Source organism: Pogona vitticeps, chromosome 6 (assembly GCF_051106095.1).
Source record: "Pogona vitticeps strain Pit_001003342236 chromosome 6, PviZW2.1, whole genome shotgun sequence".
Taxonomy (NCBI): domain Eukaryota; kingdom Metazoa; phylum Chordata; class Lepidosauria; order Squamata; family Agamidae; genus Pogona; species Pogona vitticeps.
In genome coordinates, this window is record NC_135788.1 from 33,577,896 (window position 1) to 33,604,063 (window position 26,168).

Consider the following 26,168-nt stretch of genomic DNA (forward strand, 5'->3'; position numbering starts at 1 on the left):
CCATTAACTGGAATAAGTTTAGAAAGTCCTTTATAATTATGTTTTTTTTCTGTCCAGACTAAAATTACATAATTCTTCTGTAATCATATTTTTTGTCTTCTTAATGTTCAGCTGTAATCCTCCTTTGGCTCTTTCTTCCTTAACCTTCATCAAGAAGTAAATCCAGATGATTGCTATTTTTGCCAATATGTAGAGCCATCTGTATATCTTCAATTATTTATGTTTTCTGTTATTTCTTTTTCTCCAGTTTCACTCCTTCTTCATCTGAATCTTTTTGTGTCCTACATCCTGCATATAAATGGGAGACACAGTGATAGCATACACTTTTGTCTTCTTTGCATATTTAAAAATATTGTTTCTCCATATTCTGTCCTAACTGTAGCTGTTGCGCACCCCCAGTGACCCCTGTGTGTTTTGCCCCTCGCCCAGGTTCAACTTCGGGCCCGACTTGTTCTTTACCCTTTTATTCGCTGCCACCAGAGGATATTATCCTCCCTATATCAATTATGAATATCACACTCTTGCTCCAAATAAAACAAGGTTTATTTAAGAATAAATAAATGAATCACAGAAGGAAAATCATGGATGTTCTATTACCATTCATTCATTAAACATGGATTTGATTACTTGTACGATTTATTCGCGAAGGCTTTCACGGCCGGGATCTAATAGTTGTTGTGGTTTTTTTGGGCTCTTTGGCCATGTTCTGAAGGTTGCTCTTCCTAACATTTCGCCGGTCTCTGTGGCCGGCATCTTCAGAGGACAACACTCTGCTGTCCTCTGAAGATGCCGGCCACAGAGACCAGCGAAACGTTAGGAAGAGCAACCTTCAGCACATGGCCAAAGAGCCTGAAAAACCCACAACAACCACTTGTACGATTGCTTGTATTCATTTGTTTTACTCAAGATCTCAATATATTCTGCCAGTCTTCCTTTTAACTCTTTAGTATTCTCTAACACACCAACTGTCTAATATCTTAACACTTCAGTCTTCTCTCTAACTGTCTAAACGCTTCACCATCTTTTTCCTAACTCCCTCTCTGTCACACTCTAACTGCCTTTCTGGCACTCCCAGTTCCCTTGACTCTGCCCCTCCTGTCCTGTCATAGGCTCCTGTACTAGAGCTCTAAAATGACTGACAGGAGTGACATGTGGGCTGTCCACCACAGTAGCCTCTTGTCAGGAGTATTGTCTTATGAGGCACTCTGCACAGTGCTAATAACATTTTGTTAAACAACCACTGCCACTCTGTATAAAAGATCATTTCCCAGTGACATCTTTCATTACTGCTGCTGAATTCCAGATTTTTTTCTACATCATCACTACTTGAACTATCAATTCTCTTCTGCTGATGTGGCTGCTAATTTTAGAAGAAAATAGATGCATCTTAGGGTGCTATCAGATGGGCATTTGTCCCACGGTTTGGTCCGGGTTGGAGAAAGGATGGTCTGCTCCTTTTTATATGCTCACATGACATACAGTACATACCATCACAAACCAGCCTGCTCCTGATTTATGCCTATCTGCATCTTTTATGATCTTTGTCAGATGCTGCTGGGAATGGACCAAAGCAGCAGCCTGATTTTGGTTTCAAACCCCTCACCACGTTAAAGTCTAAATTGGTATAAATGTCCATTTTGTAAACCTGATTTTCTCTGTTGGATACCATACACTATTACCAAACTAAAAACAATTCAAGAATGGGAAAAACCTCTTGTGGATGGCTAACCATTTCAAAGGTCCTTATTAGCAACATACTGTAGTTATACTACATTGACAAAATGAGTCAGCAACTTGCAGAGCACAGAATATGCTATGAAACTGAGGCAGCAACTTATAGAACATTCTACCCATAAAAAGTTAAGTCTTTATGTTCTTACCTTTCATGTTTTAAAGTTTAAATGTACAGTACTTTCATTTTGGCCTGGAAGATGTCAGATTACAGTATTTGTAGTGGATTGATAGTTATGAGTGGTTAGAATTTGGCATGACATATTTATTGTGTGTTATTTATTACTGTCAAAAAGTTTGTATGCAGTCATAGGCGGTTTGCCAGCGTAAGCAGGAATTAAAGGAGTCGGTTTTTCCAAAACAGAACGGTGTTTATTTGATTCTAACATGGGTGTATCTACTATAACTTCTGTAGGCACAAAAGAGTCCCAATCTTGTAACGTCCTTTCAACGTGTCCTAACAAATCAACTACATAGTCCTTCTTCAAAACTGGGGAGCCGGCCCAAACTGTTCCCTGTCTGTAGGTTTCCACAGGGGGGGCGCTTCTCACTGCACATATGGTCCCACAGCAGGGATGATGGCCCAATCTCCCTTGGCCAGTGGCTTGTTGAATGTCGAGTCGGGGCGTACCACCCTCTTCCAGGGACCGTGCCCCCACGGGAATACCACCACTGTCCATTCCGACATTTCTTGGATGGTGATCCCACCTCGGTCAGGCACAGGGTCACAGAGTGTGACGTCCACCCTCGTGCCCCTTGCTTGACAGTCAAGCCTCAGAGCACACAAAGGCAAAACAACTCTCTTCTTTTACACTTGCTGCCACCAGGTGATCTCTAAAGCACCATTTACTTCAGAAAGATTCAGGTCCACACTTCAAGTTCTTTTAAATAAAACTTTGGTTTAGTGATTACATAGATTGATTCATGAATATCTTCGGTAGTCAATCATTCCTCAGAATTTCCCCAAACTACACACACTATTACTCTGTCTGACTTTTCTCTCCTGCCTGACTCTTACATTTCTCTCTAACTGACTCCCTCTGTTTGACTCAGGCTCCGCCTCTTATAGCATCTCTCTCGGCTCCGCCTCTAAGCAACATTAATATGCATGAACCATTCCATTACATAATACACATGAACCATAGATCTAATAAATGGAGAACGCTACACGGAGTAGCCCTCCGACCTTGAGATTGGAGAAGTCCTCCAGTAGATTCTTTATCTCTTGTGACTTAAGTTCTTCCTTTGCACTATTTCTAACGTCTACCTTCACTTGAAAATCCCGTGCTCTGGTGGCCTCCTTTATATCCTCCTCCCACATATCAATCCATTGCTCCTCCCCTTTATTCTTCCCCTTTGCCGACAGGCAGACCTCCATCTTAACCCCTTCCAGTTTACTTTCCATTCCCAATTCACCCCTTTTTTCTCCCTTCTCTTTAATGTCCTTTTCATCTGGAGGAGATGGCTCACTTGCTGCCTCCTGACCTTCACAATTAGCTAAATGAACTTTGTCGGTTATGTACAGTGGTGCCTCCACTTATGACCATAATCCGTTCCAGAAGATGGACATAACTCAAAATGGTCGTAAGTTGAAGCACCATTTCCCATAGGAATGCATTGAAATGCAATTAATCTGTTCCAGCTGAAGAAAAACAATCACAAAAAAGTGCAAGACTCATTGGAAATGTGATTAATCCCTTCCAGCCAAAGGGGAGGGGAAGAAAACCAACCAAGTGTGCAAGACAATTGGAAATACACAGAAAACAAATGGAGCAGATTGGAAATGCACAGAGAACAAAGGGGCCAGGTCCGAAATGCAAAGAAAACAAAGGAAAAAGCAAGGGAAGCATGCAGGACCCACTGGAAATGGGGAGGGAAAAACCTCTAAAAGCAACCAAAGCCCCCAAGACCCATCAGAAATTGGGGGAAAGCTAAAAATCCAACAAACTGCCCAAGACCCATCGGAAATGGGGAACCCCCCCAAAAAGCAACCAAACCCACCAAGACCCATCAGAAATGAGGGAGGAAACAAAAAAAAACCAAGACCCATCGGAAATGGAGAAAAACTCCAAAAAGCAACAAAAAAACCCAAGACGCATCGGAAATGGGAAAAAAAGCCAAAAATTAAATCCCCAAGACCCATCACAGGACAGAAACATAACCCCCCAGCTCAAAACCACGATGCAAAAACACCCAGAAGTTTTTTAAAAAGCAAAAAACAGCACCTTACCTTACAAGGCAGCCCAAAGCCTCCCTGCAAACACACATACACACTCTCAGAAGCAGAAGGAGGCACTTCCAAGCCTCCTCCTCTGATGCACACTCTTTAACTGCTGGGGCAAAAGAGCTACAATGAAGCAGCCTTGTCGCCACCTACAGTTAGCAATTTAAATTTCCCACCTTTTCCCCCTGCCTTTTTCTGTTCGTAAGTGGAAACTCCGGTCGCATGTACTGTAGAAGCAAAATTATGCGGCCGGAGCTGATTGTAACTCGAAATAGTCGTAAGTAGGGATGTTCGTAAGTGGAAGCACCACTGTAATACCTTTTTAAAAATAAGTCTATGTGATATCACCAACATCAAAAAAACCTAAGATAATGGCCACTGGTCCCATCACCTACTGGAAAATAGAAGGGGAAGATATGGAGGTAGTGACAGATTTTACTCTCTTGGGCTTCATGATCAATGTAGATGGTGACAGCAGCCATAAAATTAAAAAACACCTGCTTCTTGGGAGGAAAGTGATGACAAACCTAGACAGCATCTTAAAAAGCAGAGACATCACATTGCCAACAAAGGTCCGCATAGTCAAAGCTATGGTTTTTCCAGTAGTGATGCAATGAAGTGAGAGCTGGACCATAAAGAAGGCTGACCACCGAAGAATTGATGCTTTTGAATTGTGGTGCTGGAGGAGACTCTTGAGAGTCCCCTGGACTGCAAAGAGAACAAACCTATTCATTTTGAAGGAAATCAACCCTGATTGCTCACTGGAAGGACAGATCCTTAAGCTGAGGCTCCAATACTTTGGCCATCTCATGAGAAGACTCTCTGGAAAAGACCCTGATATTGGGAAAGTGTGACGGCAAGAGGAGAAGGGGACGACAGAGAATGAGATGGTTGGACAGTGTCATTGAAGCTACCAATATGAATCTGACCTAACTCCGTGAGGCAGTGGAAGACCGAAGGGCCTGGTGCGCTCTGGTCCATGGGGTCACGAAGAGTCAACAAATGTGATCTCAAGATGTGCTTCAGTGATGGTACTTCTGTTGATGTGATTGTTGGTAGAGGAAGATATGGAATGGAGAGAGAAGGGGTCACTGTGGGAGTTGGGGATACAGATGTTCATACCGTCTCTGGTTCTTTCCCCAATCTTCATATACCAAATGCTGTTCTCTTGTGCCCTACAGTTTGTTAATCCTGTTGCCCCAGGATTAACCAACTCACTATGTCTTAGAGGCATGGGGGAAGACTCACTGAAATGAAAATAACTTAAATTTACTTTTCTGGGTACTCATTGTTATATCAGAACACTGGGAAGGCTATGTTCAGGGTGCTGTATTGCACAGGAGCCTCATTTCTGTCCACAGAACCTCTTGGTGTTGGCTTGGACTGTCTTCTTCTGGTGTACGGCTAAAAGATCGAAGGGCTATTGATCCTGGTGGCCAGGCCTTCCCTAATCAAGCCATATGAAGTGATGCCTTCTTTTGTTTCCTGTGGAAAGCTCTAGCTTATCAGTGGAAAAACTGTGACTATATTGATAATTAAAAGAACTCAGAACGGTCCTGGGGGAATTTCAGTATTCATCTAAGGCCACCTCTAGTGGATTGGCTTAGGACTTCATGATGCCAATGGAGCTGTTTGAAGTTGTCATCTTCACAACTTATTTTCAGTTTCATTTCTTCCAAGATGATAAATGGTCTGAAAATTGGGGGAAGAGGATTTTATTTTCAGGTTTGAACTAAGGGCACTCGTCTCACTTTGCAGGTTTTGAGGGCCATTTTGTTGATCTGAATGAATAAATGAATACTTTATTACGGTCAAAGACCAGTAAAACCAAATCAATATAAAATAGATACATATAGTTATAGTTTGGTAAAGTCAGACAGGGTAATAAAATTCCATTAAAATATAATAAAACAATCCATTCTTTCCAGTTAATAACATCATGTATCCTTAATATAAGTAAAACCTCAGAGTTATATTAAAAACATATTCATCTAAAATCACCTACTAAAAACATTTGATTACGAATAACCATTGCTGCCGCACAGAATTTGGCCACTTGTCTCGTAATATAAGGGGTAATGTCAGAGTGTAGCAGCAGCTGGACATAATCTTCCTCTGATCTCCTGGGAGATTTACAGATAATAGGTCATTTTGTTGATCTGTGAAAAAGACCAGAGGAATCCGATGGATTTCCCAATGCTTGGAGTGGGGGCTTCAGCAGGTAACAATTTAAGGCCTTCTCACTGTCAACATGTAAAATCTATTCACACAATTGTTTTTGAGTATTCTCTCTGTCATGATGGTGTCCATTCAGTTCCAGACTGCCGCAAGCACTGAAACAAACCACCCAGCTGACAAATGGCTTGCAAATAGTGCACTTCATGTGCTCTCTCAAGACTTCTCCCTTGTGGCTAATTGAAACTAGCCTTAGGGTATGACCAAAGGGTTTCAGGATCGTGACTATTTCCTTACACGTTTGGGGCAAGTAGATTTATTCTGAGGCTAAGACAGTGCCCAAATTACCCGCATCTGACTTTCAAGTGCCAAATGTTGGATAGCTCACTGGCTTAAGTATCTGACTGTGAAGCTGAAATTGAGTTTGGTTGCCCATCATACCTCCCTGAGAGGCTGGTCCATAGCGTCCTTTCCATCTCTGTAGTTTTATGATTATTATTACTACTAGTTGTAGTACTATTATTATTGTTGACCCTTCTCCACCTGATCAGCCCTTCAGACATCCTGAGAGGTGTGGTGTCGAGATGTGTTGGACTACACTTTAGCTCAGGAAAATGTAAAATCGACTCCAATGAAAAACTAATCAGGTTATAACATGGGTTAAGTAGTAGTGATGATGATAATACTGTACATGGTTTGGAAAAGCGGCATCCTGTTCTTGCGGTTTACCAAAGCAAAACTGGTTTCCCCCCCCCCCGAGTCGCCTTGCGCACGCGCAGCTCCGTTCAGCACTGCAACTCCCGGCATGCACCGCACTCCATCCGAGCCAATCGCGCTCCAGATTTAAGAAACTGCTGTGAATTCGGAGATGCGTATCTTGTTGGCGGGAGCAGCTGTCCCGCCTTTGAACCTCTCAGCGGTGAAGGGGGGAGGGTCCAAGCAGACTTAGCAAAGAACAGCTTGATCCGGCCGACTAGATACCAAGACCTTCCTACCTATGGAGGCGGCGGCAGCGCGTCTGAAGCGGCCAGCGCACCAAAGCATCCTTCCCGCGCTGTCAGTTACAGGGCCGCAAGTTGGTTGGCGCCTCTTCGACCCTCCCATTTCATTGGCTGCCTGCTTCCCTGGCGCTTGTCAATCAGCGGACTCACGCCTTTCGTGCTATGCTCGTAGTTACAGAAGGTGGGCGAGAAGGCTAAAATTCCCCTGCTTCGCCCCGCCCTTCGATTCCGCCTCTTTTCCTTTTGCTGTCAGAGGCCGGGGGGGGGGGGGAGAGAAAGACAGCAAAGCGGCGACCAACCCCCAAAAAGCGGCGGTTAGTTCTGGTCCTTCCCTCACGCGCCTCTTTGGCCACGCCCGCCTTCGCCCCCCTGCCCCCCTCCTGATTTTGCGCCAGCGTAGGGCCGGCCGTGACAGGCCTTGGCTCCGCCCTCGCCCCGCCCCCTCCTCGCCCTTTCCTTTCCTCCTCCATAGCAGCTGCCGCTGCTGGCTTCGGCCCTCCTCTCCTCAGTGGGTGTCAGCCTGGGCCTCGCCGGGCCCCGCCCCTCCTTCCTCCCCCCCACCCCACCCACCCCGGGTTCTCTCTCTTTCTCCCTCCTCCTACGCCACCCTTCCCTTCGTCCGGCTCCTAGTTGTCAATCAGGCGCCAGGGCTGAGGCAGGACGAGGAGGAGGAGGAGGAGGAGGCGGCAGCGGGCGGAGAGACAGGCAGCTACGCCACAGCCCAGCGGCGGCCATTCGTGGAAAAATAGGCCGACCTGCTCCTCCCAGCTCCGGCAGCGACCGGCCTTCTCCCTGCCGCTTACCCCCAGCACCCCGCCCTCTGTCCCTCCCCTCCTCCTCCGAGCCGCGCCTCAGCGGGCGTTAATGCGGGATGAGCGGTACGTAACCCCCTCCTCCTTTCGTGTCCCTCCCGCCCCCGCCGCCCTCCGGGAGCCCCCGGAGCGCGCCTTCGCGGCTTCCCGCCCCTTACCACCTGGGAGCCTCCATTCCTTGTGGGTCCCCCTTTTCCCTTCGCCTGCTTACCCCTCCCTCCGTCCCTCCTCCTTTCCTCCCTCTTCCATTCCCCCTTTTCTTTTCCAGCCCTCCCTCCCGTGCACTTCCATCCCTCCTTCGTTTCTGTTTCCTCCCATTTTCCCCTCCCTCGCGCCTCCCTCCTCCTGCCCCTAAAGCATCCTGGGCCACTCAGTAGCTGTGGACGCTTTAGGGGCAGGAGGAGGAGGAGGGTTGTGGGTGGATCTCCCCCTCCTTTTCCAGTCCGAGACCAGAAAAACCAATCAAACCCACCCCTTTCTGGGTGTTTACTCGCCGGCCCCCGTAGGCCGGGTTTCAGACCACGTTTCTTAGGACTCCTTACCTCCTCCTCCCCCCAAACACACACTAATGACGGGGACTGGACAGTGGCTTTCGACCCGAACGAGGATAATGTCCTGATAGATTCCTTTTTGAGCTAGTAAATACAAGTGACCGTGCTTAATGGGGTTTATTTTTGCAGATCAAATGAAAGAGGAAGCTATGCCCTCAGAAGGAGAGAAATCTCCTGAAGCTGAGAACAACAAGAAAAGCAAAAGTGGAGCTTCTCAGGTAAAATTTGTAGGAGATATGGAAGTTGCCAATTACAGAAACTGGCCGAATTACTTTCATTTTAAGAGACGTCTCTATACCGCTTTGTCAGTGGGTGACCACAAATCTTAACTGTCAGAACATATTTGGGGAGGGGTTGGGGTTTCATGTGTTCAGCAAACTTTGCTATGGAGGCCTGTGGAAAGTGCAGTGGAAAATGAAAGGCTTGGCTGCAGTAAATGGCTTTATGCCTTATTCATTGGATAGCTAATAGCTTCATAGATAGTAGGTTATTCATATCATGTGTTGAGCTGTCTGCTTCCTTGCAATTCTAATATTCATACTATGGTTTACCAATCCTAATCTCCTAATATGCACTGCATTTTTATTAGGATTCTCAACCTTCTCCCCTGGCTCTGCTGGCAGCAACTTGCAGCAAAATAGGAACTCCTGGTGAGAATCAAGCGACCGGACAACAGATTATAATAGATCCAAGTCAAGGTTTGGTGCAGCTTCAGAATCAACCACAACAATTAGAATTGGTAACAACTCAGCTTGCTGGTAATGCCTGGCAGCTTGTCGCAGCTGCTGCTGCTCCTGCTTCAAAAGAGAACAATGTCCAACAAGCATCTTCTTCTGTTGCTTCAAGTGCAGCAAGTCCCTCCAACAGCAACAACGGAAATGCATCTCCTTCAAAAACGAAACCAAGCAATTCTTCTGGAGTAACTCCAGGACAGTTTCAAGTTATACAAGTACAGAATCCAGGTGGTAGTGTTCAGTATCAAGTAATTCCACAGATTCAGACGACGGAAGGTCAACAAATTCAGATAAATCCTGCTAATACCACAGCTCTGCAAGATTTACAGGGTCAGATTCAGCTCATCCCTGCAGGAAATAATCAGGCTATCCTTACAACTACAAATAGGACAGCTTCGGGGAATATTATTGCTCAAAACTTGGCAAATCAAACAGTGCCAGTCCAAATTAGGCCTGGTGTTTCTATTCCATTGCAGCTGCCAATTGCTGGTGCTCAGGCACAAGTTGTAACATCATTGCCTATAAACATTGGAGGAGTGACTCTAGCGTTACCTGTAATAAATGTTGCTGCAGGTAGTAGTTCTGGGCAGGTTACTCAACCCGCTGATAGTGGAGTTTCCAATGGAAATCAGCTTTTGTCAACACCTGTCACAACATCTTCTGTTAGTACCATGCCAGATTCTCCTTCTTCCACATGTACAACCACTGCCACCACTTCACTAACAAGCAGTGAAACATTAGTAAGCACTGCAGAAACAGGCCAGTATGCAAGCACAGCAAACAGTTCCGAGTCTAGTACTGAAGAACCTCAGACAACTGCATCAGAAACAGAGGCTCAGAACTCCAGTCAGCTTCAGTCTAATGGATTGCAAAATGTGCAGGATCAGTCAAATTCACTGCAGCAGGTGCAAATAGTAGGTCAACCTATTTTACAGCAGATTCAAATTCAACAGCCACAGCAGCAGATCATTCAGGCTATTTCCCCACAGTCTTTTCAGCTTCAGTCAGGACAAACTATTCAGACTATTCAGCAGCAGTCTTTGCAAAATGTTCAACTACAAGCAATGAGTCCAACCCAAGTACTCATAAGAGCACCAACTTTAACCCCATCAGGGCAAATCAGCTGGCAGACAGTGCAGGTCCAGAATCTTCAAAGCCTTTCAAATCTCCAAGTTCAAAATGCAGGGTTGCCCCAGCAACTGACCATTACTCCTGTGTCTTCAAGTGGTGGTACCATAGCTCAGATTGCACCAGTAGCTGTTGCAGGTACACCGATAACTCTAAATGCTGCTCAGATTGCTTCAGTGCCTAATCTTCAGACAGTAAGTGTAGCCAATTTGGGGGCTGCTGGTGTTCAAGTACAAGGAGTTCCAGTCACCATTACAAGTGTTGCAGGTAAGTTGCCTATCAAGGCTTTTATTTATTTATTTTTACTAATGTGTATATAGGTATATGTACCTTTAGGTATGTCAACAAAATAGTATTTTCCACACTATATGCACAAAATGTTAATGCTCCTTAGTAATCACTGGCTCTTCCTGCCTTGGAATGCACTGAATGTGGGCCCAGAGGGGTCCTTGCCAGCAGAAGTGACAGTAGGGTAGTGTGAAGAGCCATGCTGTGAATGGCAATGCCTGGAAAGTCCCAATAGGTGTATGGAATGTCACCTGTGACTGTGGTTCCATGTCTTTAATAAATTAGACTTCACAGTTTGCATTGCTACAATTGCTGCAAGTTACCTGATAGTATAATGTCTGTCAAAAGGCCCCATTATGCCTTTTGACAGACTTTATCACTGGTAACTCCTAACACTTAACATTGTAGATGTTATTTGTGAATGAATTAACAAATAACCATGCAACTTCAGCCACTACATTAGTATTTATTATAATTCCTGAGTTAGATTATAAATTAATCATGCAGTGGTCTAATAGACTGTTGTTTGAATTAATACATGCACAGCATATGTTTTCATCTAATGCGGTTCTGATTCTAGGAGCCTGGAATTCAGTATGCAAACTAACTGCTTATTTGATTCTCCGTGGCAAAATTGCAAACTCTTTTTCTAAAGCTTGCAGAACAGAAACATGACATATCTTGAAAGATATTAATGCACATGAAAGAAAAAGTATTGTCAGAATTGTTTAGACTTGTACATGGCATAGCTTGTACATGGAAATATACTTACTTTAATTCTGTATATTTTTATTTCATTATTACGTTAAAAAGAACTATCATAATTAAGAATAATTCCACTATTTAACAAAATATTAATAAAATCAAATGAACTTATTTTAAAATGGGACATTTAAGATATTGGTTGAAATTCTCTTGCATAATTTTGCGAGTGCAATGGGAATAACAATTAGTGAGAAATTATCACTGATCAAAGGCTTCTTCTTTTTTAGCAGTTTTAAGGTGAATGGCTCATACATGACCAAAGTTGCATATACTGCAAAATGCCAAAAGAAATCCTTTAACCAATAGTAGTCTGTAATTGCCCATGACAACATTCCTGTTGAGCAGGTGGATCCCACCCAACAGAGTTTTAAATAATTGTTGGCTTCCTTTTCCTCTGACCAAAAATCAATACTTCGGGGGAATAGGCATTTTTCTTATCACCTGGAATGTAGACAACAAAGAGATGTTGGTAGAAAAATTGTTTCTTTCCTTTGATGAAGGAATACATCTGGTTGAGGCGGAACTAACAAGTCTTCCAGTGTGGGGGAGGTGCAGTGAACGTCATGTTTCTGTTTCTCTCTTAAGAATATTCTGAGGCAGTGTTTCCTCATCATCTTCCTCTTCACATGTGGTAATAAAGACTTGTGATTTAATAGCACAGATAATTTGTTTTGTCTGCATCAAGCATTCATAGTTCACTATCAAATTCACATCATAAGACAGAACCGAAGCAAGGATGAAGTATGTTAGCTGAAGCTGTGCCATGGTTTACTGTTTCAGAGTGATTGCTTCCTCCTTGTGCATCTTTCATATAGATGACATATTTTATTGACCTCAGGCCCAACATTTAACCAGTTAACTTTCTGAGATGTATATGTTGCAGTTCTTTAGCCTGTCAAAAGATATGACAATGGGCAATATTGGAGGTACTGAGGGCCTGTTTTGATTTTTGCCCACAGCACAGGGCACCGCTCACCTACTAGGCTTCTGGTGGGAGAAAGCTGAAAAAGAGAGAGAGATACGGACATTGTGATCCAGACTTTTCAGTGTGACCTTTTAATATTCTAATTTAATTAGCATTATTAAAAAAATTCTGTCTTTATTTTGGTTTAAAATTGCTTTTCTGCCATGCTACATTCCTGAAGCAGAAGGGTGAGGGGCGGTTGCTAACTTCTGTGCGTTCTGCCTAAAATGCCTCCTTCCCAGTTCCCCCCTCACATGGCTGGGACTCCAAGAGACAAGAAAATGAGGACAGCAGTTTTGTGGGGGAAATGTATGTGAACTTGCAATTGGACTTTTCATCAACTTCTGCACTAAATGTCATTGGTTGTGTTTCAATGCCTTTCATTCTGCCTTGTCACATCTTGCTTGGCCCAAGAGTTAGGGTTGGAAAAAAAATCTTTAAAAATGACCTCTCTCACTTTGCCCCCTCAGTTAAATCAGTAGTTAGTTGTATTTATCTGGTACTTCGCTGAACATGACATGTGCAAGTTATAGCAAATGTGTCTTCATTCAGTTATTCCTCCTTTCTGGAGCCTTCTCTCTGCTGTAATTATGCAAACAATAAACAGATGATAATAACTTGGATGTAGTGGCAATCATAAGTTTTACACACACAAAGTTATCAAATTCTTTTTAACTGTAAATAGGTGCCTTCTCATTTCACTAAACTTAAATAAAACATAACAAACTTTCTTCTATGTAAAGCATATTTGTTGACATAAGCTACTGTATAAATATTGTTTATTTTATTTATAGTATTTATATTTAGCAAAAAAAGCCTTTAGAATGGTGTACAACAGCGGTCCCCAACCTTTTTCAGTCCACATACTGGCTCCCGTGCGCATTTGCCAACGGCAGTGCGGCACTCTCACAGGGGGCGGTCTCTTGTGCGCATGTGCAAATGGCACATGGCACTCGCACAGGCGTCCTGGAGCGGACGCGCAGACACAAATGGGCTGTGCAGGAGTGAGTGCGTGCAGGGGTGGGGGGGAGGTCTGTCTCGGCAGCCTGGTCCGGCTCAGGCCATGGACTGGCACCGGGCCGTGGACTTGGGGTTGGGGATCTCTGGTCTACAAGATAAGCAGCATGGTAATTACCTACAAGAAGCCACTGCAGGTTGCACTGTAACTATGTAACAAGATTTTTACTATAGAATGTAGTGTAGAATATTAGTCATGTTTAGGATACTGATATCAAAGGGACAATTTATTTTATTTATTTAATTTATTTATTTATTTATTTATTTGATTTATACCCCGCCCATCTGGCCTAAAAAGCCACTCTAGGCGGCTTCCAGTGAATAAACAATAAAATAATACAAAAAGTTACATAAATCATATTATAGCATACGCAATACAAAAATAGAGCAGAAAATAAATAAAAAGAGAACAAGAGAGGATCAGATGTTAGCTGGAGGGAAGGCCTGAATATATAGCCATTTTTAAGTGACTTTTAAAAGTGCCCAAAGTGGGGACTGCGCGGATCTCAGGAGGGAGATTATTCCAGAGGCGAGGAGCCACCACCGAGAAGGCCCGGTTTCGTGTCTTTTCCTTTCGGGCCTCTCTCAGCGTCAGGCTCCTCAGCCTCACCTCCTGGCTTACACGGGTGATCGGGGTAGATCTTGGTGGGACCAGGCGTTCCGCCAAATATCAAGGTCCTAAACCGTGTAGGGCCTTATAAGTGAGCATTAAAACTTTAAAGTCGATGCGGAAACGAATGGGCATCCAGTGCAGCATGGCCAGCGTGGGAAAAATATGCTGGTATTTTCTCACTCCACTGAGGAGTCTGGCCGCTGCATTCTGCACCACTTGAAGTTTCCGCATCAGCCTCAAAGGCAGCCCCACGTAGAGCGTGTTACAGTGGTCTAATCTTGAGATTACGAGCGCGCGGACCAAGGTAGTGAGTGCCCCCGTGTCAAGATAGGGCCGCAGCTGGGCGATCCGCCAAAGGTGGAAAAAGGCGGTGCGGACTACCGACACCACCTGTGTTTCCATGGTGAGCGTCAGGTCCAAATGTACCCACAGGCTGCGGACCCCACTCTTCGCGGCCAGGGTCACCCCTCCCAAATGTGAGTCACCCATGCCGCTGACCACGGGGCCACCCACCCTCAGAACTTCTGTCTTGTCCGGGTTCAGCCTCAGCCCATTTTCCCGCATCCATTGCAGTACGGCCTCCAGGCAGCACTGAAGGGGCAGGACGGGATCACCTGCAGTTGGTGAAAAGGGGATGTAGAGCTGGGTGTCATCAGCATATTGATGACACGATGCTCCACACCCCCTGATGACCCCACCCAGCGGCCTCATATAGATGTTAAACAGCATTGGGGAGATAATCGACCCCTGTGAAACCCCACAATTGAGACTCCACAGGGCCGAAACATTGTCCCCAAGCTGCACTCTCTGGGGCCGGTCCCCCAAGAAGAAACGGAGCCAGGCAAGTGCCAAGCCACCAATTCCTAACTCAAATAACCTCCCCAGGAGGATACCGTGACTGACGGTATTGAAGGCCGCCGAGATGTCAAGGAGGACCAACAGAGACATTTTGCCCCTATCAGCCTCCCTCAACAAGTCATCATACAGAGCGACCAATGCCGTCTCTTTGCCGTGGCGCGGCCTGAAGCCCGACTGAAACGGATCCAGGGCATCTGTTTCATCCAAGTGGGCCTGAAGCTGGTCGGCCACCACCCTCTCCACCACTTTGTTCATGAAAGAAACATTGGCGATGGGCCTATAATTGCCAATTTCGTCCGCCGCCAAATTAGGTTTCTTTCTTAGGGGCCTAATGAGTGTCTCCTTGAGGGCAGAGGGAAACCTGCCCTCAAGGAAAGACTCATTTATTATTGCAGTGGCCCATTTTGTTGTTATCGGCCTGGCTGCTTTGATTAGCCAGGCTGGGCAAAGGTCCAAGGAGGAGGTGGTGGCTCTACAGCGGTCAAGCACTCTGGCCACAGAATCAGGCGTGACAGGCTGAAAGGAGTCAAGGGTTACCGGGCAAGACGGAGCGCTGGACATCTCTGCTCGACTCACTGTGTTCAAAAAAGGAGAGAGGTCCCGTCGAATGGCCTCCACTTTAGATTTTAAAAAGGCTGCAAACTGGTCAGGTGAAAAACTAGGGGGAGGCCTAGTTTTTAATAATATAATAATAATATAAACTAATAATATAACAATAATATGCCGTCAAGTCAATCTGACTTACGGTGACCATTTTCAGAGTTTTCTAGGAAGACAGTACTCAGAAGTGGTTTAGCATTCCCTTCTGGGGAATCCTGAGATTGTGCAGCTTGTCTAAGGCCACACAGGCTGGCTCTTCTCCCTGGAGGCATAATGTGGAATTGGACTCTGGCCCCACAACCAGATACCTAACTCACCAAACTATCCAGCCAGTTGTTGATGGTAAAACCACTCCTTAAATATTTTACATACCTTGACAACTCTGTTAGGATCATTGTAAGTTGGCTTCAACCTGATGGCACAGCACAAATTCATAGGAAGCATCAATCTATAGCTTTTCTTCCATGATAGTGAATAATGGTTAAGTATATCTGCTGGGAAACGTATGTGGAATGCATGTAATTTTAGAAGATTTATGTCAGTTCTGCTGACACCTAATGGCTTACGTTTAACACTTTTAAAGATAACTAAATTGATATTTTGCATGTAAGAGAGCCCTAAGGAAGGAGGAAAACATATTTGGGTTGATGGTAGATCACAATGGAGCAGGGAGGAGGAGTATGATTCTTTTTCTGTAATGGCAAGATGGATTTTTGAACATTATGAAGAAGTGGTACTGTGAAGCACCCTTTTCATTTCCCTTGAATGTCTCCCTTCTTTTACTTGATTTTCTTTTTTAAAAGAGAACTTGCTTACATACTTCTAACATACAACTGCACATAATGTGCAGTTAACTCCCACGGTTTCTTTTGTCATTGGTTCTATTCGGGCATTGTAGTCTGCTTGTATATAGCTCTGTCATACACTATTATAACAGTATTAGATCACATCACATTGATTGTCTTTCCTCAAAGGTTATGCATGTGGAACTACTTGGATTAACATCTACATCATGTTCTCTACATATTAAAAATGTTCCTGGATATTTTTCTTTGCACTGTGTGCACACATCTACAATACTCTTAAGTCTCCAGTGCAGCCAACCATAGAATGACTCTTTATTTCCTTTCTTTCTCACTTGGCTATTAAGGCCAGATCCTCAAAAACATTGTTTAGAGACGTTCCTTTGCATTTTGCTGTCCTTCCTACACTAGGGATAGGTTTAGCCCATATCAAAGAAGGGATTCTGATGCCCAGACAAAGAGCCCTGCAGAACTTTATAGACCTCTGGTGAAAAATTAGAAGCCTATATTTGCCACATGTCATTGGCAAACATAGGCTTTGTTTATCCCCAAAATGGGTTAATTCCAGAAGGAAATCAGGCAATCGTTTCCAAAATTATCAATATTCATCTGGCAACATCAGTCTGTCTAATTCTACAAGCTTTATTTATTTACATTGCCTCTGTGCTCCAAAAGCATAAAAATACTTCAGAGTTTGAAAAGTAACGTTAAAATGCATTGAAAGCATTCTTACAGTTATGAGAAACTGGGCACGAATGCTTAAAAATAAATGATAATTAAACTGAAGTTACAGGCAAATACTTAAGTCAGTATTGAATCCAGAAATATATTTAAGAGCAAAAAAAGAAGAATGAGAATATTTCAATTACATTCTAAAAATACAAGTGCTTATAGCCTAAAACAGCACATTTAAAAACATTGAATACAAGTCTAAGCTACCACAATTCTTAAGAATAAAAATATACTCAAGTAAATGGCTTTCTTAGCCTTTAAGCATATTTTGAACACACATAGAAAAATATTCTGTAATGTTCTCACCTAGCCAAGACAATTTGAATCTATGGAGGAAATTCCATGAAAATTATATTGCTGGCTTCTGGAAATGAGACGTGCTGCTGTGCTGCTACATGATTGTTGTCGACATCCAGTGTGTGGTGTGGCATGGAGTTGTGGTTATGAGTTGGATGTTGAATGTATGTACAGTGTGCCTCGCTTAGCGATTGCTTTGTTTAACGATGTAATCGCTTAACGATTAGTTTCCCGGAGCGATCTTGTGCTCCGTTTAATGATGTTTCCTATGGGCGCTTTTCGCATAGCGATGTTTGGGACCTTGCTTCGCATAGCGATGACAGTTTGGGTCCCCCTGTTTCGCTTAACAATGGTTTTGACAGCCTCGTGTTGGCTGTCTTTTAAATGTTTAAAAAAGGTTTAGAATGCTTGAAATCATAAGTGCACTTAATAAACCCTCTGTTAAACTAATTTGACTTTGTTCTGACTTTTTCAATTTGTTGTAATTTTTCCCCCATTGAAATGCATTGAATAGGTTTCAATGCATTTCAATTGGGGAACCGCGTTTCACTTAGCGATGTTTCCTATGGCGATTTTCGCTTAAGGACGGCAATCCGTTCTCAATGGAACGGATTATCTGGTTTTCAATGCTTCTCTATGGGAAAACACGTTTCGCTTAGCGATGTTTTCCCATAGCGATTTTTTTTGCACCAATTAAAATCGTTAAGTGAGGCACCACTGTATATATGTGTTCTGTCTTCCTGTATTAATAGGTCTTCCAGTTGTTTTCCTTTGTCTTCCAACTATAGACAGTCCTTTTTTCTAGAGGTCTGGAGCACTAAGAAAAAAATTAATAGGAAATTCTATTGTAACTATAACTCCTAAGAGCTTGTAACTCAGAATCGGGCAGACTGCCATTATGGTGGTAACATAGTTTTGACTAAAAATTCTGAAGTTTGGAGGACTAAGTTTCTGGCACTCCAAAGTACTTCTTAGGCATCCTTCAGTCTCGAGAGACTATGGTAACATGCTCTGTATCGAGGACTTGGAACAGCATCTAGTGTGGCTGAAAAGGCCAATTCAAGAGTGACAATCCCTTCCACACTGAAGACAAATACAATCTGTACCCTGTCCAGCTCCCTGATTTTGCTGCTTCCGGGACTGCCTCTGCCTCGGCCTGCTGGACAAGGGTCTCTTCAAATTTGGAGAGGCCATGGTGCACCGCCTGCCTCCAGGCTGAACGACCAGATGTCAAGGTTTCCCATCTGTTCAGGTCCATTCCTAAGGCCTTCAGACCCCGCTTGCTGATATCCTTGTGTCGCAGCTGTGGTCTCCCTCCCTGCATTCATTCTCCATATAGGAGACCTTTTGGAATCCAACCATTATCACAACATGCCCAACCCAATGTAGATGTCGTTGTTTCAGTAATGTATATATGCTGAAAATTCCAGCTCGATCTAGGACTACTCTGTTTGGAACTTTGTCCTGCCAGGTGATACCAAAAATGCGTCGGAGACAACGCATATGGAACGTGTTCAGCTTCCTCTCCTACCATGCACAAAGGGTCCAGGACTCACTGCAGTACAGGAGTGTGCTCAGGACACAGGCTCTGTAGACCTGGATCTTGGTATATGCCGTCAACTTCTTATTCAGCTATACTGTCTTTGTGAGTCTTGAGAACATGGTAGCTGATTTCCCAATGCGTTTATCCAGCTCGACATCTAGGGAGAGATTGTCAGAGATTCTTGAGCCAAGGTACACAAAGTCATGAACAATCTCCAAGTCTTGTGTGGAGATGGTAATAGAGGGAGGTGAGTCCACGCCCTAGCCCATGACTTGTGTTTTCTTCAGGCTGATTGTTAATCCAAAATCTTGGCAGGCCTTGCTAAAACGTTTCATGAGTTGTTGGAGGTCTTCAGCAGAGTGGGCAACAATGGTTGCATCATCGGCGAAGAGGAAGTCCCGCATGTATTTCAGTTGGACTTTGGTCTTTGCTCTCAGTCTAGAGAGATTAAAGAGCTTTCCATCTGATCTAGTTCAGAGATAGAAACCTTTTGTTGCAGTTCCAAAGGTGTGCTTCAGCACGACAGCAAAAAAGATCCCAAACAGGGTTGGTGCGAGGACACAGCCCTGTTTCATTCCGCTTTGGGTGTCAAAGGGAGCTGATATTGAGCCATCAAAAACTATGTTGTCCTTCATTCCCTCATGAAAGGACCTGATGATGTTAAGGACTCGAGGTGGACATCCAACTGTAACACTGGAACTGACCACACAGCTCGCCTGGTGGACTTGCCCGCAAAACCTCCTCATCGGCAGACCTTTCTCTCCCCTGCGACCGACGATACAGGTCACAACTGACGCCAGCCCCACGGGCTGAGGTGCCCACTGCTGTTAGCACACTGTCCACGGACTATGGTCAAAACAAGAGCTACCACTTCACATAAACCATCTGGAACTGTTAGCAATCATCAGAGCATTTCACGCCTTTGTCCCTCTCATCAAGGGACAAGGTGGTGCAGCTGGCAACAGACAACACCACTGCAGTCCACTATGTCAACAAGCAAGGTGGCACCCACTCCCCATCTCTCCTCTATCTAGCTGTTGACCTATAGGAGTGGTGGTGTTCCAACCATATCTTCCCTATTGCTGTCCACATCTCTACCGATGACAACTTCCTAGCCGATCGCCTCAGCCGGCTACCAACAAGATCCCACGAATGGTCCCTGAGCGATGTTGTATTCTGGCGGCTATGCCTACGGTGGGGCACGCCTTCTATAGACCTTTTTTCGTCCGATGCCAACAAAAAATGTGACCGGTTCTGCTCCGGAGCCGGGATGGACAGCACCTCTCTGGGAGATGCATTCATGATGGACTGGTCCCACGGCCTCCTTTACCTGTTCCCTCCCTTACCTCTCATCCAGAGGGTAATTATCTGTCTTTGTCAAGACAGAGCAAATGAGATTCTAATAGCCCCATATTGGTCCCGCCAACCATATTTCACTTACCTGGTCTCAATGTTAACGGACATATCCCACCTTCCTCTCCATCCAGATCTCCTCTCGCTCAACCACGAGTTCATCTATCACCCCAATGTCACCTCCCTCAGCCTTGCAGCCTAGGGGATACTCCCAAAGTGATGCAGGTTCTCCTTCGAGCCCGTAAACCTTCCACTACTCCCCTCTATGAAAACAAGTGGAAATCATTCCTCAAATATGCTTGAGACAATAACTTACCTGCTATACCTGTTTCTTTGAAGACCCTTCTTACTTACCTCCTTCACCTCTTCAGTTTCGGTCTCTCTCTCTCTCTCCACGCTGAAGGTCTACTTATCAGCCATTATGGCTCATCAACCAGATGACTCCCCCTCTTCCAAGTTGTTTTCACATCCAACTGTCAAAAAATTCCTCAAGGAAATTAACAACATTTGTCCCCCACAGCAACATATCACCCCCCAATGGTCATTGCAGGTGGTTTTTAATGCCCTGATGCGCCCTCCATTTGAACCAATGTCATCTATCAACCTAAAGCTACTCACTCTCAAATCAGCTTTCCTAGTAGCCATTACCTTGGCTAAAAGGGCAAGCGAGCTTGCAGCTCTTCGAGCTGATCTTCCCTTTATCCAGTTTCACCCCGATAAAGTGACTCTTTCCTTCGAGTGGTCCTCTGTGAATTCACACAACCCACCCATCCTCCCCTCAATCCATCACGGGTGAATCACATATTTAATTCTTTCCTTTATAAAATTCTGGAACTGGGGAAGATGATGGGTGGGAGGAGCATATACCTCGTGGGGGATCACACCATAAAATTGTTACTTTTAGCTCTAGAACCTTCCGAGAGAGTCAGCGCAGGCGCAGACAATACCCATATGTGTGAATTCACAGAGGACCACTCGAAGAACTATGGTTACAGGTAAGTAACTGGTTTATTCATATGATGGGAGTGGAGGTGAGAGGAATTGCTCTTACAATCCAATCCAATACGGTACATATCTTCTCAGAAGTACCATCAAGTTCAGTGGGGCTTCTCCTGGGAAATGGGGGATGTAGCTGAATGATACAGTCCTAATCATGAAAAGCAAGTTATGCATGATTTTTGAACAGAGAATACTGTATATTCAAGCTGATGTCCAATTTCCTCATTAGCTTTGTCAGCTCTGTGTCTTGCTCATCACAGAAATTACAGTCCAGTTATGTGGCTTGTTTTGTAAAAATAAACAATTCACAGCTTCAGGTACCATTATTGCTCAGTTCCACTGAACTGGTAATTAATTCCAGCCAAGGACTAGATACACTATTGTCTAGAAAAGTTCTGTTATATGAAAGTCTGTATCATCCCATAAATGTTTTAGCTGCCAGTTTTCTATTCAGTCCAAATTGAAGCCATCTGATTCCAGCCTAGTTTGCAATTGTAAAACTTGTTCCAGCTTCCTAAATTGATCTCTACCAACAAACCATGTATCTTTCCTTTAATCCCATAGTAAGCTTTGTGCTCAAGACATATTTCTTTGAACATGCCATGGCTTAAAGGATCATAAATACTCACTTGAAAGTAAAGTAATCTCTAGGTGATCCATTTTAAACCAAGGACTGTTTCATATATTTTTGATGCCTTACCTCTCCTGTCTTGTCTTCAAGGGAAAATGCTTCTCAATCTTACTAAAATTGATTTTTTTAAAAACAAAGCAGAGTGACATCTCATCCCTTCTTCAAATAACAGTAGTAACAATGACAAAAACTGAGACATACTCTTTCAGAGAAAGAATAATTGAATCTCTCTTTTAATGGTAAAAGGTTAAGCAAGCCCTTATTATTAGATTTATGCCATGCATTTCTTTAAAGGGAGAGGGCTGCTATTCAGGATAGTTTCAGACAATGCTCTCCATTTTAGATATGTTGTGTTTTAATATCCTGAAAAATCGTTCTCTGCTGGATTGACTTTTAAATTGCTAAACTATAACAACTCAACTGTAGTGCTGATAAACGTCCTGTTTATGTTGCCAACTAGAGTCTACAAAAGCTAGAATGTTGATAAGCATCTGGGTTATGTTCGGTTTGGAAGGTTATACAGTGGAAGGCTCATATTCTCCCACCTTGTTCTTATGGATTTTTAAAAAAATTAAAAATCCTGTCAGAATACCAGATAGCAAGAACTGAATATCAGGAGAAATACGCAATAGAGAAATGAAGTTGTCATTAGCCTTTCTTATTGATTGGAAAAGGAAGAAAATTTGAAGAAACATGTATATTAAATTAGCCATAACTTGAGCAAAGATGTCTGTCCACTGTGCGTTGTTTTCTGACTGATGAGAACATATGGTGATGGAATTTAAATACCACCAAAGACTCATGTGCTTGAAAAAGTTAGAGGATCTAAAAAATCCACTGTGACCAAAATTAAGTGTTACAGCAGCAGAATGAAAGTTTCTTCTTAGTTAGTTGTGCTGGATTAAACAGTTATGTAGATGGAAAAAAATGATACTATAAGGATACAATATAACAGAAATGGCATGCATCCCCTGTGATAATTCTAGTTGTACAAATGTATATCTGCTGGGGCAGCCTGCAATGGCACAGTGATACTGTACTGTTGGGTATAGGCCTATAAAATTCTTGAAGCTCAGATAATTGCTGTTTTCTTTTAAAATGAATTTGTACTGTAGATGGTAACTTTGCCTATAAGGGTTAATGTAACTAAGAATCATCAAGAACATGTCTAACATACATGGAGGTACTGCACATCTAAGGGAAGGATAATTTGCAATTTGTTACACATCAACCTATGAACAAAGAATGTGATGACTCTTATCACAAATATGAAGATGCAAAGGCCAATAGAGGGGGAGGGTTTATTTTTCCTCTCCAAGATCTGTTGTCCTAAGTAATTTCATCTCTTCCAGTGATGTGCAGTACTTTTATAAGCAACTTTTAAATATTCTTTTATCCTTCAAAATCCTTGCCAGTAACCATAAGAATATCTATAGTATTAGGCTGTTGGAACTTCTCTATACTGTAGACACATACAGTTCCTTCATCTCACTGCAGGGGGGGAAAGTAAGGAAACTGGTTTACAGTATGTTTAAAAAAAACATACTCACCAAATTGAGAAATGGACAAATGAAAAAAGAGAAGCATGTTCTGGTCTTAAGTTATTTGAATGACACAGAGATGACATTCTCTTCATAGAGACAATTGATGTCACAAATTAGAGAAACTTGGAATTGTAGTTTCACTTCCTTGGAGATTTGAATAAGAAATTGTAACCATTTATTTAAGTTCTTATTCATTTTTAGTGCAGGCAAAAGTCTATTTTGCCTAATGTGTAGCCTGTATAATTAAAAAATTGTAAACCGCCCGGAGAGTGCTTGTAGCGCTATGGGGCGGTATATAAGTCCAATAAATAAATAAATAAATAAATAAATAAATAAATAAATAAATAATATTTATGCAACAGAGTTTTGTCCAGTCTTTAGCAGTTTCTCCACTTGATCTCCATACCCCAACACAAATCTCTCTTGAGGGTCAGCAAATGATGGGAAAGGACTAGGATGGGATGTAGGGAGCTAGGGAGGCACTTGAAAATTTGGAACCCAGCTTGCACAAATGAATATTAAATATCCAGGATGACTCACAAGATCAAAGATACAATAATGTAAAAATGCAGTACAATTAAAATAGCAATATCAGATACTCTAAAAAGGGGAGCTAAAATAGTAACAAGAAAGATAGAATATCTAGTCAGATCACTAGTTAATGGCAGAAATACATAACCTACAAAGCTACAGTGCTATCAGAGAAAGAGTATGCTAACTCTAAATAACTCTTTAGGTTTAGCCTGCATACAGACACTGAGGAACCCGAGCACCAGTTACTTGGATGGATTCCCCAAACAATAAACCTCTCCATACATTTGAATAACTGTGCCTTGCCATTGGGGTTTTAATTAATATACAGTGGGGTCTTGACTTAAGAACGGCTCGAGTTAAGAACATTTTGACTTAAGAACCACTCTCATAGGAAAATATTGACTTGACTTACATACTTAGATTTGAGTTAAGAACTGAAAAAAAAAGCCACGTGGGAGGCAGGGAAAGTGCAAAATTTGAACTTTCAGTTAACTGTTGGCCAGTGAAAAGGGTGCCTGTCTGCTTCCTCACTCCTCCCAGCGTTTAGAGATTGGATTGGGAGTCTTCAGACTGCCTGGTACTGCCTGGACTGTATTTTCCCTGCCTTCCCTGAACCTTTCTTGACCTAAGAAAAAAAGAAACAAAATATCCCTCTCCAGTGGTCGAAGGCGGAATAGCAGCTTCCCATTAGTTTCTATGGACGGAAAAGAGCAGATACGGATCAAATGGTTTTCAATGCATTCCTATGGGAAATGCAGATTTGACCTGCAAACTTTTTGACTTGAGAACCGCCTTCCAATACGGATTAAGTTCTCAAGTCAAGACCCCACTGTAATCAGCTATGCAACTGAATGGTTAGACTTTCATAAACTGGTCAAGGGATTTGCTCTGTAAAAATATTTATGCTTCCAGAAATTGTTGTGACGTGAATCTTACGTTCTACTTAGAAAAGCATTCCCTTTATTTTCTTATTATTCATTACTAAAGGCAAATATATGATACAAAAGAGACACTGAGAAGAACAGCAAATTTTCCATTCACTTGCCTGCAAAAGTGGCCTCTTCAAAGCTGGTTCATCTGTATAATCACACATCCTGCTTTCCTGTCCCTATTGCAGGAGATGCTGACTTGTTACCTAAATCGTCATGGTGGCATATGGAAAACTGAGTGGAAGTCATTTGTCCCTCCTTTCAGAGTGTGCTCAGAAGCATAAAATACCTTTCCTGAAGGGAGAGGATTGGAGCACTCCAAGAGATCTTGGATTTTCCAGAAAGTTCTGATGTCTGGCCTTGCAAATGAGTAATCCCATATTATTATTAAATCATTGTATTACTAAAAATGTGTATCATGCCTTATTTGCAATATTTAAAGTGACTTGCCACATTGTTAAAATTCATACAGGCCAGCTGAAGAACAGATGCCAGAAAATATGAGTTTTATGTCCATATTTTTATTTGTTTTTCCCTATCCAATCATGTTACTTTTGGCAGCAAGTTCTTCCCACAGTGGTTTTACTATATAATGTGGGAACAAGTGCAGCCAAGAGAATAAGCCACCTCAGATAAGACATTCACCAATGTTGTAAATGCACATTTTTCTCTGTTACTAATTGCAGTTAGTGCAGTATATTTTTTGATGGTTCAGTTCCTTTTTAATGTAAAAGGATTTTAGGCTTAATAAGGTTGTTGAAGGAAACGGCTCTTCCAAATATACTGTACATATGAAAGAAATCCCTTATTTAATGTAGTAAATAATATAAAATTATGGCCAAAGTGCTGTTATTTATGACTGCCAGCATAACAGCATCAGTGTAACTTTCTGGGGCATACTAATGCAGGTTAAGAAATCAGCACAGACATTGCTAGTCACATGCCTTGGTGAGCAGTCAGAAATGCCTACACTGACATCTTAACTTGCAGCAATGTTATGCCAGCCAAAATATACAGTAGGATTCCTGGCTTATATTTTGGTTTTATTATGATAACATATAGTAGTTAAGGTTTTTCTTTATTTTACAGGTCAGCAACAAGGACAGGAAGGAGGCGTGAAAGTACAACAAGCCACAATAGCACCTGTAACTGTAGCAGTAGGAGGTATTGCTAACACAGCAATTGGTGCTGTTAGTCCTGATCAGATAACTCAGGTGCATTTGCAGCAAGCCCAGCAAGCTTCTGATCCAGATGTTCAGCCTGGCAAAAGGTTAAGGAGAGTTGCTTGCTCATGCCCTAATTGCAGAGAAGGAGAAGGAAGGTAATTGTCATAATAGCTGTA

At 43.0% G+C, this 26,168-nt stretch overlaps 1 protein-coding gene and 1 long non-coding RNA gene across 4 annotated transcripts in view; one reads left to right on the top strand and one right to left on the bottom strand.

Moving 5' to 3' along the window:
• LOC140708144 (uncharacterized) lies at positions 1-8,161 on the bottom strand. The gene is made up of 2 exons (XR_012088302.2): positions 8,102-8,161; positions 1-288 (listed from the first exon to the last, which is right to left on the bottom strand). It is a non-coding gene; the product is annotated as an uncharacterized LOC140708144 (long non-coding RNA).
• The window catches only part of SP4 (Sp4 transcription factor), a 26,952-nt gene continuing 8,653 nt past the window's right edge, over positions 7,870-26,168 (top strand). The window contains exons 1-4 of one of the 3 annotated variants that reach the window (XM_020781264.3): positions 7,870-8,009; positions 8,624-8,712; positions 9,084-10,623; positions 25,916-26,147. In XM_020781264.3, coding sequence (XP_020636923.1) covers positions 8,003-8,009; positions 8,624-8,712; positions 9,084-10,623; positions 25,916-26,147 — 1,868 coding nt within the window. In that variant the 5' untranslated portion in view covers positions 7,870-8,002. Of the gene's footprint in view, positions 8,010-8,489; positions 8,713-9,083; positions 10,624-25,915; positions 26,148-26,168 lie in introns of those variants that run through there. The other 2 variants (XM_020781257.3, XM_073003287.2) reach the window with 2 other exon arrangements.